Source organism: Drosophila virilis, chromosome X, assembly GCF_030788295.1.
Source record: "Drosophila virilis strain 15010-1051.87 chromosome X, Dvir_AGI_RSII-ME, whole genome shotgun sequence".
NCBI classification, from domain to species: domain Eukaryota; kingdom Metazoa; phylum Arthropoda; class Insecta; order Diptera; family Drosophilidae; genus Drosophila; species Drosophila virilis.
The window spans coordinates 12,960,574-12,981,844 of NC_091543.1; the positions used below are offsets into that span (position 1 = coordinate 12,960,574).

Sequence of the window (21,271 nt, forward strand, 5' to 3'; positions counted from 1 at the left end):
AGATATATGGAATGAACTAAACGCGCACAATGCCCTGCAAAAAACAAAAAAAAATCCTAAGTCCTAATCAGCTAAAAACGCGCGCCGATTCCTGCTTTTGGCATATGGCCAACACACACACACACACACTCAGTCACAAACACTTATGCGTGTGCGTGTGTTGTCTAATATAAGCATTGCTGTGTTTTGAATAGTTATTTTCTGTCGACTCGAATATTAGTTTATTTTTTCTTATTTTCTTTTGGTATGAAATATTGTATGCATGTGTAACGTAACGTATACGTAACGTACTTGTATATGTTGTTGTTGTTGTTGTTGTAGCTGTATTACTTGTTTATGTTATGACACAATCATTACATATGTTAACATTTGCATTGGCAACATTGTCTGTTCGGCTACTGTCGCTGTTAACGGTCACTGTTAACTGTTGCTGTTATTTGTACTGTTAACTGTTACTGTTCTGTTTATTGGTTCTGGTATTTTGATTTTGTTATATTTTTTTTTATTTTTTGGTTTGTTTCTTTTTTTTTTTTTGGTTTCATATAGTTAAATTGATTAACTTTTTGTTTTTGTTTTTTTTTTCTTGTTTTTCTAGTTGTATACTTACCACCATGCCGCAGGTGAGCGTTATACCGCGTCCACAGTATGTGTTCGGCACAATGTCGCCATAACCGACACACAGAAATGTGATGGCCGTTAGCCACATGGTGTTTAGCAAATTCGCGTGCTCCTCATCGTGGAACCTTCGTTTTCAACATTTCAAGTTTTCATATTTTTGTTTGTATAGTTTTGTTTTTTTTTTTTTTCGATATTAAACGTTTTCAATTTCGATTCAGTTATCGATTATGTATCGTTATCGGTTTCGGGGTGCAGTTCAGTTGGTAGCATACATACATTCATGCATAAATATGGATACATATATTCACACATATATATATTTATATATATATATATATATATATATAGAGACATACATATCGATAATATGCGTTTGATAATTTATATTTTGTTGTTGTTGTTGAGTTTTTTTTTTTTTAGATTTTTTAGTTCGATTTTTAATTGTATGGTTTTTGGCATTGCGAGTATATCATATATCATATATATATATCGGTATTCAGTAATCGGTTTTTTTTTTTTGAAATCGGTATCGGTATATTCAGTATTCGGTATTCGGATGCATATGCGTATTCAAGTTGATAAAGAATAATTTTTTTTTGTTTGTTTGTTTTTTTTTTTTCAGATTAAATTTCATTTTGCAATTTGTGGATACAGAAGTAGGGTGAGAAGTGGAGTAAACAAATAAACAGATGTGAAATTATGTGAACATTTTATTTTTGTTGGTAGTTGTCATTATCGAAAAGAAAAACAAATAACAAATGGCACAAATATTTGTTTATAGAATTGTTTCTTTCGATTATTTCAAAACAATAATATTTTTTTTTTTTTTTGGTTTTTTTTTTCGGTTTTAGAACAATTTGTTTGTTGAAAAATATACACATAATAAGTAAGTATTACACAAATCCAACAAAGAATCATAAAATATAGTATATTACATAATTATCAAATTAAATCACGAATGAAGAACAAATATGAGAAAACACAAAAAGAAAAAATACAATAAAAAAAAAAAAGAAAACAAAAAAATATAGTAGAAAGGAAACAAGTCCTGAATAGAATAGGATAATCGGGTACGAATATATACGTATATATATATATAAATATATAGTTATAAAATATACAATGACACGATTTACAGTATTTAGTAGGGTAAGTAAGTAAGTAGGTATAGTTATAAGGTTAAAGCTCTGCACAAGCTGAAAAATGCATTATGGTATGGAAGTGTTCATTTTGTTCGGTCGGCCTAGCCCCTTTTAAAACCAACTGGCAAAGTGACTGTCAAAGTGACTGGCAAATTGACTTAATTACAAAAAAAAAAAAAAAAGCCAACAAAGAAAAAACGAACTAACTAAATGACTGACTGGATTAAGACGAGGACATGCTTCCATTACCTGAAGAGTGACCCGTTAGACACACACAGACACACACGCCCAAACACAAACACACAAGCACACACAAAATGCCACATCAGAGTTAACCTAAACTCAAAGTTAAAAGCAAAATGGCACAACCTGCACCTGAGCTACACAACTGTTAAATGCTGCCGGTCGTGTCACATCAAGGGGCGCTCGAGTGGTACTGCCTAACCAGAGGCGGGTGGGGGCAAGGGCTGCAGCATACCGCTTAGTAAGCGTGATGGGGTTATGGGTGAGGGTGGGCGACACAAGCTATGAGGGAATGTTGTTCGTAAGCTAATGAAGCTGAGCAGCTGATGAGCAAATAAAATGATAACTAACTATATGCTGTGCACTCGCTTGTATCTTTGGTGCTAAGTACGTGTGCGCAGTGTTGGTAAACGCAAAACAGCAACGAAAATGGAGCACACACACACACGTTACATGACTGGTCTGTGTGTGTTTGTGTGTGTGTGTGTGTGTGTGTGTGTGTGTGGGATGTGGGATGTGGCACATGTCAAAATGTCTCTTTGATGGCTCTCAACAAACAAAAGGAAACGAACTGAGCGCCACTTTGCCCCGAGCCGCAGTTCATTTAGTTTGTTGTGGTTTTTTCTTCATACTCTGCTGCTGCTACTGCTGCTGCTACTGCTGCTGCTACTGCTGCTGCTTCCTCTTCTTTGTCCTACGCCTCCTCCAACACCTCTTGATAGATTTGATCCCGTTACGTTCATGTACAAGTGTCTTTTGCTAGTCGTGTATAATTGGTATCGTTGTCGTTTGTCGTAATCGTTATCGTTATCGTTATCGTTCTGGTTGTCTCTGTGAATGTGTAGTTCGTAGTTCGAGCAAAGAGCATGCTATTTAGGTTCCCAGAGCGAAAGCTATGCTTGCTTTCAAAATACATACATACATATATATGTATATTTTACTTAAATACCAGACACACATTAGAAATTTTGATTTCAATTTCGATAAATACACATACACATACAGACATAGATAAGATGCTTTTTTGGTATATGAAACACACACATACAAAGGTTATGTATTTTTATTTAGTAAAACACAAAATACTAATTTCAACAAAATGAACGAGTTATACATAGGTATAAAAAAAAAAAGAGATAAAAGAGTTTATAATTGCGACTGCTTCAGGAATATAATTTTGAAATTTATAAAAACTGTGCAAAGTTCGAATTCCGCTGTTAAGAGTACGGCTATACGAATATCGTCTCTCGATATATCTCTATTTCATTGATTTTACTTTCTACAGTGCTCTCTCTAATATCGATATTGTTATCGATTTGCATTAAGTTTTTATCGTTTCAGTTCGATTTTGTCTATCTTCTTTCTTTTTATATCAGTTTGACTATTATATTAGTTTTGGACTTCGTATTGTCAAATCCGAAGGATCTACCAGCTCTACAAGATCTACTTCCTGTTACTTTCTAACAGGCTCTAGAATAGCACTCCTACTTTCATTAACTGTGAGTTCGTCCATAGACTCTATCTAAAAAGGTGCAATTACTATCTCTAAAATCCCTAGCAATATTATTGATTAACTTCAGCTAAGAACTAAGCAGATTACATACGAAACTATTAAGTATAGGAAAGAATTAGGAAAAAACTTCTACAGTACAAAAGACCAAAGAAAATAACAACATTTAGATATTATAATAATAAATGGGCAATCTTTAATCTAATGACACAAAAAAGAAGGCAAATGCAAACGTTTAGTTTGTGTTGCTTAGCTTTTTTTTTTATAGTATTATATTTTCTTAGATCCATGGTATTATAAATGGACATTAATATATCAATCAATATGTGTATAGTTGAATATACATATCCATACACACATATATATATATATATATATATATATATATATTGAGAAAAGCTGTAGAGAATTACACCAATAGCACAAATTGTATACTAAATGAGTTGTTGTTTTCCCGTATTAGAATCGCATAGTTCTTATTCTTTTTTATTTTTTTTTATTTTTGGTAAGGAACCCAAATACATAAAAAAGGGAATGCGCACACGTCTATTGATGTGTTGTATCAGCGCATACGATAGAAAGATGATAATCATCGCTTACGTTTCACAAATAGGAAAGAAAAAGAAAAAACAAGAAAACGAAATGAGAAACGAAAACAAAGACAAGAAAAAACAAAAACAAAAAAAAAGAGAAACTGTAAACGATACACAGTTGTGTGAAAGTATTGAAAGGACGTCACTGGAGGACACGCATTAGCGATGGGTATTTCATTAGAAGGCTGATGAGTGCGGGGAAAGACGTTGAACTCGGCACGGGGTGGAGGCGGGGGTTGGCGCGTCACGAGGGCTTAGCCAAAGGTCGCAAGCCAAAAAATAGAACAGAATAACGTATACGCATGAAAACAAGATAAGAAAGAAAGAGAGAGCGAGGAAGAGAGAGAAAGAGAGAGAGAGAGAGCGCGCAAGAGAAGAAAAATAAAACAAACAAACAACCGAAAATAGATAAACAAAAATGTAAACGATACAAGAAAAAAAAAAAATAAAGCAAGTTCGAAGTAGAAGAAGAAGAACAACAACAACAGTAACAGCAACAACAAAATCAAACCACGCAGCAAAAATAACGGTTAACGGTACCTCTAACTGTGTGGCTGTGGATGTTGCGGCTTATTTATGATTTATATTTATATTGCACACACAGACACACACACACACAGACACACACACACACACACACACACTCATACGCAACCAAGCGACAACAACAACAACAACAACAACAACTGTAGCACGTGTCTCGCTTTTGTCTGGATATAAAGAAAAAGTCCATTTTGTAATGTATAAAATGTGTGTGTCGCAATATTTGAGTCACATTCCGTTACTCAGATTATCATAAATACATATGTATTTTTTTTTTGCATTCAGATTTTTCAATTGAATTAAATTTGTTAGGTGGTCTCTTTATAGGTTAGGCCTATTATTTTGTGTTTTAGATGTTTTTTTTTTTGTAAATATATGTAGATAGTATTTATTATTACGCATACGATACACGATTTCTAGAGCAATGCAGGCGGTAGTTCAATCCATTTTGTAAGCTTAATAAATACAATGTAGTACGGGTTAAGTGTGATACTTGCTCGAAAACAAGGCTTACAGCTGCACTAAATACAACAGAATACTCACACACACACACACACACACACACACACGCACACACACACATTTGAAACAGACACGCCTAATAAAAAACAACACACAGAGACTTAAATACAAGGAAACTAAATTAAAATTTCAACTAATTTTTAACTAAAAATATTGTTTTATTTTCCTTTAGTTTAATTTTATTATTATTGTTTTTATTTATTTTTTTTTGTAAATAAGGGCACACTGAAAGTGCATAGAAGAAACTGTTAAATGCTTGCCAAAGATGGATTGGGGGGGTGCGCTGGAGCTATCGAAAGATAGGACAGTGTTATCGATAAATTTAGTTTAAAGTAGTCAGCAGAGAGTCAGCAGAGTTAAATATTAGATTAAATTAGAGCCAGAGACAGGACAGATAAAGAGAGAGAGAGAGAGAGAGAGCGAGCGAGAGAGAGAGAGAGAGACAGAAGTGTGTGTATGGTTTAGACGTAAAGCTAAGCATACATAGCATATTTACAAAGACTAGCAATAACTCTAGGAAAAAACTCTACTTTAATAGAAACACTACGAAATGCAGTCAAGAAAAAACACAAGTATTAAACGAGTTTAATAATATAATATTAATCGATAATTACATAGCTAAGTTATTTACAATTGTTTTTTAGCAAAATTTAACTTTCTTTTTTCAGGCAGGTTTCCAAAACCTGTTTCGTTAGTTCAAAGGTTAAGCAGACCGACTACCGAGCTACTCTTTATGAAGGGAACAGCTCGTATATTGTATATTGACCCAACTTTAGCAAATCTGGTGCAAAACTAATGTATTTTATGGTATATTACACACACACAGGCATACACACACACACACACGCACACATACGCACATTCACGAAATGCAATCAGCAGCAAACCGGCTAAAATGTACGAAATATCATTCAAAATCAAAACATGAAGGCATAAGAACAAGAATTAGAAGAAGAAGAAGCAGTAGAAGAGATTGAGAAAACCAAGCGACATTTCTTTTTAGCTGGAATAATGTAAAAATGTAAATAAAATTGAAACGCATGCAGAAATTATTCTTGTTTTTTGTTTCTCTTTTAAGCACGTGACACGGACACTCAACCGCAAGCTCACATGTGCGCGCGTGTGTGTGTGTGTGTGTGTGTGTGTGTGTGTGTGTGTTTGTGAATGGCATACAATTGCTTTGGGACACACACACACACACACACACACACACACACATGGTCATGCACACATGCCAGAGTTAACGGAAGATACAAAACACGTATTGGTTAAGTAAATGGTTGAGTGGTTTTGGTGGTTGAGTGCCTGAATGGTGCATGTGTATGTTTGTGTGTGTGTGTGTGTGTGCGTGTGTTCGTGTGTGTGCTTGTGTGCTGTGCTGTGCTTAACCCCTTGAATGCAAGTTGAATAAAACTTATGGAAATCCATTTACTCTCAAAGATGCAGTTACAAGTATTTAAGAGTTACAGTTATTTGGTTACTTGCCCAACACTGAAGCGGGTGAAAAACTCTTTTAAAAATCTATTACGTTTCGGAACAGGTTGTTTTCTTTTCTTGTTGCGTTTTGCTACGAAAGTACGTGTAGGTTGGAAAGTTGAGCGTACACTTTGAGACATTACGTATTGTTTAGCACATACATTTATGTACATGAATATGTATTAATAGGTAGGCGTACACACATATATATATGTATATATATATATATATATATATATAAATAAATATATATAAATATCTATATATATATACGTGTGTATGTAGTTATATATAGTAATGTCAAAGTATTAGTGGCATACATTAAATTGGGTTTCCAGAGCATAAACGAAACTGAACTGAACAATTAATGGAAATAATAAACACAAACGTATTCTGAAGAAAAGTTAAGTTAACTGAAGATTCGAACAACGGAAACATAAAAATCATTTGAAGAAACAACATTATAAATTACTACATAAATTACTATCATAAGTTTTGATTTTGTTATTTGTAGTTGTTATTATAAGTTAATTGCATTACCTTTCGCATTGCCGCAGCGTCCAGGATGCGATGATCCACAGCGAGACCATAAAGACCAATAGAACCGTTCCCGGGCATATTGTCATTAGTGTTTTCAAAACAAATCTATTTGGGAGAAAAAGCGTGATTAGAATTGTTTAGAAATTAGAGCATAGATAAAAACAAGAGAGAAGCCAACGCGCTGAAGAGACGTAAACAGCTGTCAGACTGTCAAAGCAAGAAGTAAGAAAGCGAGAAGCGAAGTGGAAAGCAAGAGCAATTCGCATTGATTGATTAACGTTTGCCTTGTCTTTCATAGCATTTAAAGGAAGAAGCAAAGTGAGTAGCAAAATCGAAACTCTAAAAATAAAAGCAAGCAAATAGCTTTACTTTCGCTTTGCTCATTGTCCAACACTGTGGCTTCTCCCTTTGCTTCGTGTGGCTACTATGATTGCTTTATCCGCTCGCTTCTCCCAAACGCGCTTGACAACTTGATGCAAAGCAAGTAGCTCATCAAAGCTTGGCCTGCTGCCCGAGCTCATTACGAAGCATCTCCAGTTGCTTGGCATGCCTGTCTCGCTGACACTGATGGCTTAAGCATTACTTATCGCACCAAAAATTAATTAATTATTTTAATTAAAATTAATTAAAATATGTAAGCGAGAAGCAACAGCCAAAGGCTTGGCAAAGTTAGCGAGCAGCTTGGACAGGTAATTACTGCTTTAAATAGGAAACTAGGGAAAATAGCTCAAATATGAGAGCGAGAAGCATTGTGAGAAGCAAAGCTAAAGTCATGTCAAATTTAGCAGGCAGCTAGTATAATTTAACGCTGCCTTAAATAGGTAAGCTAGATATTTGCTGACAGCTTAGCGTATTACCTATGACTGGGAAAATCACCGAAATATAAAAGTAAGAAGCAATGTGAGAAACACTAGCCAAAAGCATGTATGAGTCAGCGAGCAGTTTGTAAAATGAATTGTTGCCTTAAATTGCTAAGCGTTTGCTTCTCGCGCCAATCAGACAACTTACAGTACTGCGAGCAACACAAGAGAGAAGCGAGCTAAGAAGCAAAACAGGTAATATAAAAGCTGAATAAATAAGTTCAGGCTCGTTGCGAACTGTTCCATATGTTATGCAGGGCGCAGCTCTATTCTTAATATATCATCGCTGCTGGTATTATTAGTGGTAGTAGTAGTAAAATCAATGAAATGATTATTGGGGATTACCTTGTGTTAAAATTAATCCTATTGAGAGCGCCGATGCTCCGTGATGATGCGTCTGTGAATAGCTTTGAATGAAGCAGCATAACGCGGCAGATTAAATATAATCGAAGGAACATAGGTAATGATAAAGCTACGTCGTATGGCACCATTTCAGTGCCAATTGTTTTATTTTTATTGGCCAATTTCGTCGTCCACTGGAAATAGTATTCACCAGGAATTGGATGTATAGCGCATATAAAAAGTTCTAAACCTATTTGACTAATTCGTTGCCATGTCATTGCGATCCTCCAATCGTCAGCGCAGTTATCTATCATGAATAACTATTTGTTGATATATTTAAGTAATTTATGGATTTTGGAGACGCAGACATGGTGTTGAGATGTTTTTTTTTTGTTTTTTTTATTTTTTTTTATTAATTTTGAATGTTTGTTGATAGGTTTCCGGTTTTTCGTTGGATAGGCATGAAGGAGCACAGAAAAAATAATAGAGAAATAGAGAAAAAAGAAAAAATTAATTATTAAATATAATTGGAATTTTATTGATTTGTTATTTGCGACTAAACAAAATGAAAATACACCCAAATACGAGCATGAATTATTCGACAAGTACAACGTCAATGAGGTGTACATATGCGTATGTCTATGGCTAAGTGTGCGTGTGTGTTGGTGTGTGTGTAATAGTGTGTGTATCGGTGTGTGTATCGGTGTGTGTATTAGTGTGTTTGTGTGTGTGTGTGTGTGTGTTGTGCAGGCGTTGCTGTATGTGTGCTTGTTTTTTTTTTTCTGTTGTTCAAGCGCATAGCAATGGAAAGGTGTAAGCGAAACCTGGATTTGTTTGTGGTCTAACATTTGTATCGATAGCGATAACGATAACGATAGCGATAGCGATAGCGATTTGAAAACCTGCTAGTAGCAACGTTTTAGCTGCTCCCGTTGCTGCTGCTGCTTCTTCAATCTTCTCCTTTTTATCCTCTCATGCCAATGCCTGCTGCGTTCGTGACTTCGTTTTGCGTTTCGATTGTTGACTGCACCGATGGCGAGGTTATCGGTTTTATCGGTTTATCGGTCGTGATGGTGATGCCTACTTGTGCTTAGCTAACACAAGCCATTTATTTACCAATATGTGTTGAATGCGTTAGTGCACCTGTGTGCGTGTGTGTGTGTGTATGTGTGTGTGTACGCGCATGTGTGTGAGTGTGTGCAAAGTACTTACTGATTAGGTAGGCGGCGTGCGTGTTCTCGTGTTGTTAGCACATATTCTTTGTTTTTTTTTTTTTTGCGTTTTTTTTTTTTTTTTTTTTTATTTGGCATTTGTTGTTTACCTTTTTAATTGGCTTTAATCAATTTGGAATTAAGCCAAATCGTTTACTTTGGCTCATAATTCGCCTCTGATGAGAGAGTCTCTTGATAAATCGAGTGCAGCTGCACTTAAGCTCTTAAGCTGAGGCAAATTGGTTTTGGTGCGAGTGGCGTTCGGGGGCGGGGGAATACATTATATTTTATATGCTCTTTAAGGGGGCGAAACTTGCACTAATCGATTAGGTCAAGTGCTCTGCTGTCAATATGCAAATAATATTCAAGAGCACTTGATTTTAATAACGGTGACTAATTTCATTTCATTTTAAAGGCGCTAGTGCCGCTTGCCTAACAGCAAAAGTGTGGTTAAGGCAAAGTCAAAGTGCTGCCCAGCTATCTAAAAAGTGTAGCAATCCAGAGTTCTAACGTTGCTTAAGATTTCAGTTTCAGTTAAATGAAATTCCGTTTGAAGTTTTCTAGTCAGATCCAGCTAAGACATACAAATTTATTAAGCTAGGGACTCATTGAATTAATCGCTATATCCAAAGTTTCCACACACCTCGAAGACTTTACATATCCAAAACCTTCATAGATCGTCAAAGCTGCAACTCGTTTTTTTCTGGTAAAAATTGAACTTGTAAGTTCCCTAAACCTCTCCAAACTGAATCGATTTCGATGATGTTTTCTACTCTAGATTTATTTTTTATGTGTTTTTTTATTATCCTGGGAACAAATTATTAGTGATTTAAACCAAATTGAGGGCATATAGTTTTGAAATATATAAATAGATAAATGCAGTATATTGATAAGCACACACTCAAGCAAATTTTAACCGCTCAACTCTAAAAAATCGCCAGGAAATTCAAAATTTTCGCAAATTTAGAAAATTTTCTTCGTTTTTTTTTTTTTTTTTGTTTTTTGTTGCTCTAAAATGTAAAATTTTAGAAAATTAGTTTCTAAATTTCGTAAAATTTGTCATCTGACGTCGATTTGCCAAAGTCCAGTAAACAGTTTTAATTTGAGCGTATTAATGATAAACGGGCTTGAATCAAATGATTCAAAACGAGTTTATTGTTTTATTTATTAAGTGCATCAATTATCTTTGGAATTAGCATGTTTGGCATACTCATGATCAACAATCGTGAACAAAACTAACATTTAAAGCGACATACTAATTGGTTAGATATACGCATACTATTCACTACTATTCACTACTTCACATTGTATACGAATCACATTTGCGAATGTTGCGAATATCGTGCGTGGCGGTTAGAGGGTCGGCTGGGTGGGCGGAGGGGAGCTTTTTATTTGGGGTGAAGGGGGGGTCGGGCAGGGTCGGGGCAAACACTTTTATTGCTATTTAAGTAGTATTAGCTGACACAAGCCGTGTATTGTTGATGTTGTTGCTGTTGTACAGAACTGAGTAGACACGATACGATTACGATAGCTACGAGTATTGTTAGAGTAGAGTAGAGTATAATGGGTATATGAGTCATTCGCAAGTTAAGCCGATTAATCGATAAACAATTGCTTCATTCAGTATAGTATATATATGTATATACATATATATATATATATATATAAGTATATATCGAGAAGTTGTATAATGTATGTATCGATTTGAAATGCAGATTTTCTTGTTTCTTTTTTCTTAAATTGTTTTAACTGTTCTGACAAAGTCCTGTGAATTATTTTCGTGTTTATCTGGCAAATCGAAACACCGTTCGAATCTTGGTGATTTAATGATTGATGCTTAATCCGAATCGACTTATCAATGGGAATGCTCATATGTGTAGCTGTGTGTATATGTGTGCGTCTCTTTCTCTCTCTCTCTCTTTCTTTCTATCTCTGTGTGTGAGTGTGTCTGTGTGAGTGTGTCTGTGTGAGTGTGTCTGTGTGTTATGTGTGTGTGTTGTGTTATGTCTTCCATTTGACACACATATATATGTATATATGCATATGCAGTTGCTCTAAGCAAATAGGCAGTTGTTGTTGTTGCCGGACATGGACTAGCACTACACATAGGACTCCCTGAAATGCAATTGGTGAATCGGTGATTGGTTGTTTGCTTCTGGTGCAAGCTAAGCCACGTTCTTGTCTGTTGTTATTGTTGCTGTTGTTTGTTCTCTTTCGTTGGCGGTGCTGCTTGATCAGCTCCTTTTGGCTAGCAGCCAATTGCCATTGTTTCCTTTACAGCTGCGAGCTCGTGAGCCGCCATTTTGATTGTGTGTGTGTGTGGGTGTGTGTGTGTGTGTGTGTGTGCAATTGTTGGCACTGGAAAGCTACGACTGCTGTTTTCGAAAAAATGTGTAAATTTTAATTGAGATGGTCAGACTGTTTGTTGGATAGCTTCGATAGCTCTTACTAAGCGTTGTTGGCACTGGCAAGCTATGGCTACTGTTGTCGATAACATGTGTGGATTTTAATTCAGATGGTGGGGCTGAAAGACTATGGTTCCTGTTATAGGAAACGTTATTGGATTTTTTGTAGGCTGGTGACACTGGAAAGCTATAGCTGCAGCTACCGTTAATTTCGATAGCTTGCATTTTAGATGGCGTAACTGCAATTGTCGATAACATTGTATAGGATGCTGACACTGGAAAGCTTTCGCTGCTACTATCGATCATATTGATACATTTATCGATAAGAATAGTGGATCTTATTTCAGATGGTGGGTATACAGATATTGCTATAAGTATCGATAATATTGACAGATTATTTTGGAGGTCGCCGCGTTTATCGATAACATTGATAGCTCTTATTGATGAAGCTATCGGTGCTGTTATCGTTTACATTATTCGATTTTATTTCAGTAGTTGGCTATTCTATTATCGATAGCATTAATGGGTTTTATTTCAGATTGCACTCTAAAGCTTTCTCTACATTTATCGGTAAAATAAATCTACTTCATTTTAATGGGCGCAATTAATCGAAATGTATCGCAGATATTATCGATAACGTAAAAGGATTTTATTTGTTGTCTGTTGGGATTGTAAATCTTTCAATAACATTAAAAGCTCGTGCAGCATTTTGAGACGTTTGATAGCAATGCCCTTTTTCGAACATTCGTTGTTTTTTGCCATTTGTCAGAACGAGCCAACTTGATAAACATCCGCTGGGGTTGGGCGTGATTTATCGTTTTGGCGAGGCGAGGCTGCCACCTTGTTTGATTTTTGTATTTCATTAGGGCTGTAGTGGAAATTGTTGTGTTATTGAAAATTAAACAACGATCCAAACTATAAATCAAGCTCATTTGATGTTTAAATATTAATACATACATCGTTAATGCCAAAAACTTAACGATTTATATTGTTTGCGGGGCTCCCATTATATCCGTTCAAGCGCAGCGTATTCACGGCATATTGGCTACATCATTAGACGACCGATGTGGCAACTCGCAGGCATTGTTAACTTGGCTGCGCTGTATCAAGACGTGTCTTGAAACGAGTGTTTCATTAAAAACATATATGTATCTATTTATATATGTATATATTTATAAATAATAAGCGATAGTTTTCCAGCACATGCATGCACACACACACACAGACACATTGTTTTGGATGGTTGTCACCATAAATATTGGAAACAGCTTGGAATCAATAGGCATGCATTAATACATAGACATTGTGTTATGTACTTTGTATAGTCAAGTACGCTTTAAACTCGTTTCTTTTCTGTTTTTTTTTGATTTTTTTTTTGTTTTTTTTTTTTTGTTTTACATATATATACATATACATACAAGTATTGGGTACATGGTACATATAATTGTATATATCGATGTTAAGTTCAGTTTGTGTGGCGTATTTGTTGTTGTTGTTGTTGTTGTTGCTGTTGTATTTGTATTTGTTGTTGTCAAGCTACTCTATATGTTGAATGTTGTTTGGTATTGTTAACCATATATAGTATGTATGGGGTACATAACACTATGCATGTAGGAATTACTCACAAATATTTATGATGTATATTATAAGTATTACTTACTGAATTCTGCAAAGCATAATTGGAAGGTAATTACATATTAAAATTTTACTTTAAACATCAACATTAAAAAAAATGAAGGGGGTTTGGGGGTGGGGGGTTAAGGGGCATTAACATTTAATCGGATTTATATAGTCGAGAACAAAGTATGAAGATAACGAATATGAAAGACGACGAAGATGTTGAACTGATATATATTTATATATTTATATATATATATATATATGGTTATATGTATATATGTATATAAATATATGTATATGTACATAAATATATTGTATTTATTGTATATATAACTGAGTTTGATTAGCTGACTGACTGACTGATTGATTGATTGACTGATATTGGTTCTTGCATCTGGATGATTGAACATTCAAGTTATGTCTGAATTATGAACGAAAAATGGCAGGAAAATGATGTAGTTCTGAGAATCTCTTTTCATTTTATTACTTTTCTTTTTCAATAGATTGAGCGGTGGTTCTTCTAGTTTTTGCTAACTTTTGATCAAAAATTCACAGGACTCACAGGACTTTCTCGTATGGTATGTGCCTCGAATGAAAGAGCACAACCTGAGTTTTGACAGTCTTGAAAGAGACGCTTTCAAGCAGAGCATTCGATTTGCCTTTGATAAGTTATAGATTTTGGTTGTCAAGAACTTTATTGATTTGATTGGAATTTGTATTATTATTGGAGAAATTACGAGTATATTGTGTGCAATGTACCGTGATGTTTTGTTCAATTGTTTATTATGTTATTATGTTTTCATATGCACATTGAAATTGTTATATAAATAAGAAATAACAAATAAATAAATAACTCTTCCATGCTCTTGTTTCTTAATGTTTTGCTTGGTTTCTGGTTGGAAATTATATATATTACCATTACTCATGCGAAAACTTAAATACTTGTGTTTTTTTCATTTTTTCTTTTTTATTTCTTTTTGCTAAATTATAAACACAGTGGCTGTGGCAATTGGAGGGTGGAAATTGAATGTGGTTTGGGTAGGGTTTTTTTTTTTTTTTATTTTAGTTCGGCAGTTAGCTCGGTTTTAGTTGTTGTTGTAGTTAAACAAATAAATTATAGTGCTGTACATGCAACTGGTATTAAAAGCGCATAAATGTTATAATTATATGTGACTGAATGTTAACCCAATTATAAATAAGTATTCAACTTCAGGTTTGGCCTGTTTCGCCAGAGAAATGGCGACTGTTAACTCTCACTATCAAAGCCTAACCATCGATAGACGCGTGGAGGGCGGTGGTGAAATTACTGGAGGACGGAAGGGAATTCGGGGAATGAGCTGGCTTATGTTTGTATTTACAATATGCTTGAAGTTCCATGATCTGATGATGTGGCTGCTGTTTGTTTCTGTTTAGCTGAGTAAATATGGTAATGCGAAGAGCACAGGTTCAAATAAATATATTGAGTTGAAGCTCTGTCTCTCTTTCTCTGTCTCTTTCTCCCTCTAATCGCCTCACCCCCCCTTTTAGTTGGGACACACGGAATGACGGAATGGAATTATATAGAAAGCACTCGAAATTCGCGTTTTTCGTAAATAATGCAAGAACACACATTCAAAGAATTTAATTTAATAAACGTAAACAAAGTTTTGCACTTTGTGGATACAGTTTCGTTCGGTTTCGCTAGCCGCATGCATGCTAGCGATAACGATAACGATAACAACTACGATAGACGCAGCAAGGCGTTAAATGCAAAGTGCAATACTCTGTTCAATTCAGGCATTCTCTCTGTAGCTACGGGCAAGTCATGTGGTTTTTTTTTTTTAAGAACAGACAAAGAACACACAAAAGTTTACAACAAACAAACTGCAATGAGGTGTGGGGTCTCTACGCTGGAACTGGTTGAATGAGGGGTATGGTGGGCTGGAGTTTATTTTCTTTCTTTTTTCTTAGGATTTGGGTTTTGGTATTCTTTTTTTTTTTTTTTGGGATGCTTTACGATGAGGAGGTTACGGGAGCGGGGGTCATAACAGTGAGCGGGTAAAACGATGGCAACGTTAAACAATAACGATGACGACCATCAATAACATCTGCAAGAGAAGATACAATTTGCACTCACTCTCACCTGCACTTCCAAAGCATGGTAAGCTACTATAAGTCCTAAGAGAATCACAGTCGAAACAGATATTAAGGTTTTTAACGCTGTCGAGTAAAACGATGCCTGCAACGAGAATAAAAATGATCAATTAATAAACAGCGAGTCGGAGTGATAAATACACTATTTCATTGATAATGAGCACTCGTCATTTCTAGCTATTAACGAGTACGATTATTTTATTTCATCAATAATCGTTAGCAGCGAGCATGGATTCATTTTACTCGTTATATTTTACTCGCCAATTAATTAGTAACGAGTGGTTAGTTCAAATAAAGCGTTATTAAACTCATTTCAGCTTAAATATCAGTCGTTTACATTATGTTCCTTCTCATTAGTAAGTAGCCCGATAATCGTTAACAGCGAGCAATGATTCATGTCACTAGTTATATTTTACTCGCTTATTAATTAGTAACGAGTGGTTAGTTCAATTCAATTGGTATTAAACTCATTTCACATTAAACATCAGCCGTTAATATAATGTCGTTCTTCATTAGTATGTGGCGCTCATCAATAATCGTTAGCAGCGAGTAATGATTCGTTGCGTTAATATAATTTCACTCGTCATTGGTAATTGGCACACGTTAATAACTTACCTTTGTGTAGACGCCGGCACTGCTCAGTTCGTTTTCAATCACCATCACGATGATCCCGAACATGCCCATGACAAGGGCATAGTCGCTAATGCGTTTACGCTTCTCGAATAAAGCTTTTCTCTTGCCCAGGCGATAGCCCACATTGGGTTTGTGTTTGGCCGAGTTGGTTGATGGCTTCCTGGACGTATTGCCGCCAGTAAGCGCACGTTCTTCCATATACCTGCAAATAGTAAAATGGGTCGTGTGCTTAATGTTAATTGATAAACCATGACGCTCCTCTGCCCAGACACACACCCTCACTCTTCATATATCTGCTAAGAACTAACCAACAACTTGATAACTACAGACCATGACAGATATGCCATCTATGGCGAAATGTATCTGAAGGCATTTGCTTAATGAATCTTTAACTAATGGATGACAGGTTTGTTTTCTTCTTTGTTTTTTGTTGTTGCTGTTGGCTGCTGTCTCATGAAAATTTGTGTCACATCAATTTGTGTATCCGAAAGATATGAAGCACACACAGATACAAAATCACACACACGTGTGCAGGCAAATTTGGCTGAGAACTGAAAGCAGCGACAGAATTTCACCCCCTCATATTTACTATAATGTAGCTCAGTTAGATGAGTGGTCTAGTCGAGAATATACCCTGTACTCAGTGCTAAGGTATCTAAGCTAAGCGTTGCTATTCGTTTCTCGTTTCTTATTAAATGAATTAAAAATTGAGTTACCCTTATAGTTATAGAAATGCCAAAAATAGAAGGTATATATCTACGATTAATAACTCGCAAAATATCTCAGAAATTCCAGGCCAGTTTCCGTAGCCAATCCCATGAAACGATCTTCGTAAAACTGTGCCAAGCATCAGAGCAATAGTTCTTAAATAGCCAAATGCAGGGTATTGCATAGTTCATCAGTTGGAAGCACACACACACACACACACACACACACACACACGAAGAAGCCTGTTCTGTAGCTTATAATAAATAAAAGCTTCATACGCCTCTCTGCACACTGCAGCTTACAAGCAAATATGCCCAGCTGCATGCCCTGTACGATTTAGAGGGTATCGGCATGCTGAACTCTGCCAAATTGAACGTAATATTGCAAAATTGTTGTACTTTGAAGGCATTTAAAAGAGATTTATTTATGCATTGTACTGCACACACAATACGTATACGTATTTCCCTTAGCCATATTGACTTCCTAATACATAATAACAAATTGAATGGTCATCAAAAGCTCAATAGGACTTGATTTCATATCCCAAACGGAAAAACTAAGCGCCTGTGACGAGTTTGCAGGTTGCAAAACTTTATGTATATTAACTTTGAGATTTGTTGAGGATTAGTTTTGTGGCTCTGTCTCTCTCTCTGTGTGTGCGTGCACGTGTGTGTGTGTGTATTTTGGTATCCTTCAAGGATAGATATACTTATGTAATGACATTTATAATCTGCCCTTCTGGCGCTGACAGCTAATTATGGCCCATGGCAATTAGTCAAATTTTTTTCCACGCTTTTTGGGCCTAGCTAAAGCCACGGCATTATCTAAATTGTGTGTCTGTGTGTGTGTGTGTGTGTGTGTGTGTGTGTGTGTGTGTGTTTATCTGTGTGTGTGGCTTTGGTGTCAGCACATGAATTGGTAATGAAATGTGGCTTAGACAAGCGACTCATATAGATAGCTGCTGTTTATTGATTAAATACGCTTAGGGAGATGCGCTTTTTATACCCCTTGATCTTGATCGATCTTGAAACTTGGCTTTTTAAGGTTACCCCGAAAAATATCATAGCTAGATACACCACACTTGGTATATAGGCTCCCGCTTAGCATATGCAGAATAATAAGAATAGTTCATCTATCTAAGATGGGGACAAAAATGCAAACTTACATATGAAGCCTTGTGCTTTGACATATATATACACATATTTTGTTGCCATATTTTGAGCTTTGAAATTCGTTTCAGGATCGGATAATAAGCGCCGAAGTTATTCAGCACTGGATTGGGCAACGGCAAAAAAGAGCATAGCGGCCAGGTGGAGCGAGCTGTGTGTGTGAGTGTGTGTATGTGTCTATTTCGAATGCTTTTAACGACACAGGGTATCTGCTAGTCGAATGCTGCCGACTAGAGCACGTTTAGTTATGTTTATTGTAGGATAGGGTAGGATAGGTATAAGACGGTTTGGCGATTGGTATACATACATTTCATACCTAGGGTAGTCTGAGTGGATACCCACAAGTGCCTCGGCCGCTTCTTCGTTGCATCCAGATGAGATCTGTTCCCGGTTCGCAATGGAAGGTGTTTTCATCGAGCCAGGAATTGAAAGTGTCGACGCTGGCTTGCGGAGCTAAAATAATTACATTTTTATATGTAGCAAGAAAGAGAGAGAGAGAGAGAGAGAGAAAGAGAGATAATGATTAGAGCTTGTTTAATCTCTGAAGGGAGTTACGAAAGAAATAAATCTTACTAAGTGGGCAGCTGTGTGTTGCAGGTGTTTTATTTTAATTGAATTTTTTTTTTTTTTTTTTTTTTTTTTTGTTCAGGCGTCGGTGCGTGTGTGCTACGGCCAAACAGTCGTGTGAATTTATCAGCTAACATACATTACCATTATCATATGCAATCATATAAGTATTTAGTTAATTAAATCACGAATCAGGCATAACACGTGAGCTGTGGTTAACTAAACTTACAAGCTAGCTGGGTGCAATAAAACTGTGTGTTGGGTATTTAAACTCAGCTTTATATAAGTTTAAGAGCTGGCTTATATAACATACAGATACCCCTCATATTTGGGGCAAGTCAGGCATAAGTTTCTAAAGATGTACTTTAGCTTGCAGCTTGCTTAAATCTATTAAATGCCAGCCACAATTGCAGATAGCTTTGAATATAGAAGATGAATTCATGTTATGATATTAGCAGAAGAATATAGGCTGTAAAAAAGCATCAAAATGTTAGCTTTAACAAAAGCTGACATTCCGCTTTGCTTCCTTTGGTATAAAGTCTCTCAGGCTTCAAGCTAGACTCTTGATACACCTCTTTCTTTAGGTCTTCTATGTCGGAGCGAGTCCTTCCTCCGTGATCCCTTCAACAAGCTCCTGCTCGAGCTCTAGTTGCTGAGATTTGGAGGAGGATGATTTGGTAAATTCATTAAATTACTTATATGTATGTCTATGTATTCTTTCCAAGGTCTAAAAGTTCGTTATTTGTTGAACGCTTGTCACAGACTGATCCTTATTAACACCAATGCTTAACATAATCTTTAACAGCCATGGAAATTGCTGCCAGAGTGACCGTCTACGCCATTGATGATGTGACGTCACTAACCTAAAAACATTATTTATATATAAAATTTCTACTAAGTCGACTTTTGCTGGAATGCTTAATTCAGGTAATATGTTGTGCTTATTCAAGGCTCTGCTTGATCACATTAAGCGCTTGACCAGCCATTGCTTTTTGTTTTACCTATTTAGACTCATAAAAATACTAGAAATACTGCAGCTAGTAAAAGTGTGGCTCTTACATATCAGCTCTACCTTGTTTAACAGTCTTTAACCCAAATCTTCTGGAATATATACATTTTCTGCTTGTTGTCAACTGTACCAGAGTTCAAGCTTTTCACCCAGCATTTTTAGCGAATGAAAGGATTTATTTTTTTTTTTTTGGCAAAGATTTGGCTTTCACGTGTCTTCTTCTTCTTCTTCCGCCTTGGGCAGTGTAGTTTGAACTGAAGAAGTAATGCAAATTGACATGAAAGCTTGTATATGATATAGCTCAGCTGTCTATTAGTTACACAACTTCAAACACATTTTCAAACAGACACACACACACACACACACAAACACACACCCATGCACCCATTTACCCATACATTTGCATTTGATTCAGTCATCATAATTGGCTCAATTGAAGCCACAGCGGGAGCAGCGGCGGCAGCAGCTGGAAACAGCATCAGAATCGAGGCTCTAATCCTTTTTATCAACCACAATCTCATAACTCAGCTCCCCCCCATCCTTCCTATCGCCCGCCCTCCTCGTAAACACCATGTGAACCACGCCCACAGTGAGCAGACACATGGCTTAACATGGGAAGCTGCTGTCGCTGCTTGTTTTGACGCATGTCGGGCTCAAGAGGGCAAACGGAAAGTGACGTCATCACACACACACACACGCACACACACACACACACATTTGTATATTCATGTGTAGATGTATGTGCACATGTAAGTGTATAATGTCATCTGGTTTTCTTGTCCATCTGCGGCTCTCTAAATTCAATTATTTGGCTGCCCAACTAACTTGAAATGAAACCGGAATTGAAAGCGCAAATACATGCACACACAGCATTTACTACGGCCATAACATGTGTGTTTGGCACGTGTGTGTGTGTGTGTGTGTGTGTGTGTTGCTTGTCCTTTACTAAATCAGAAAATACTAAAATACTGAGCGGCACATAAAAGGCGCACAAGTGCGCTGCTCTGTGGAGGCATGGGCGTGGTCGCTGCGCAAAAGGGGCGTGTGCGGGAGGCTTGGCACAAAAATACCACGAAGTATGTAAAGAATTTCTGTGTGCAAAGGAAAAACGCTAAAGCGCTAAAATAAAAAATATAAAAAAAGAGAGAGAAAATAAAAAACCATAAAGTAAAAGTCGAAAGGAAACCAAAAGCAGCCAAATAAATGAAAGTACAGCGCGCACACACACACGCACACACACGCGCACACACACGCACACACACACAGCGTAACAGCACTTGGCTCTTCATATTTAAATGAAAACTAAAGATAAGTAATCTCAACTTGGGTGCGGTTTTCTCGTTTTGCTTTTTATTTTGTTCCGTTCGTTCTTTTTATTTTCTTATATATTTTTATTTCGGCATAAGCACGAGCTGGCAGCGAGTGCT

General features: G+C 36.3%; 1 protein-coding gene across 7 annotated transcripts in view; it reads right to left on the reverse strand.

The window, feature by feature from the left end:
- Positions 1 to 21,271, reverse strand: part of SK (small conductance calcium-activated potassium channel) — an 87,967-nt gene that overhangs the window by 13,327 nt on the left and 53,369 nt on the right. For 5 of the 7 annotated variants that reach the window (XR_011416999.1, XM_032440173.2, XM_032440175.2 and 2 more), the window contains exons 5-9: positions 18,576 to 18,721; positions 16,374 to 16,593; positions 15,742 to 15,843; positions 8,393 to 8,709; positions 7,188 to 7,292 (exon numbers count right to left, since the gene is read on the reverse strand). Coding sequence is in view for 6 of the 7 variants with exons in the window: in XM_032440173.2 (XP_032296064.1) it covers positions 7,188 to 7,292; positions 8,393 to 8,709; positions 15,742 to 15,843; positions 16,374 to 16,593; positions 18,576 to 18,721 (890 nt within the window). In the remaining variant the exon portion in view is untranslated. Of the gene's footprint in view, positions 1 to 607; positions 744 to 7,187; positions 7,293 to 8,392; positions 8,710 to 15,741; positions 15,844 to 16,373; positions 16,594 to 18,575; positions 18,722 to 21,271 lie in introns of all 7 variants that reach the window. The other 2 variants (XM_032440172.2, XM_032440176.2) reach the window with 1 other exon arrangement.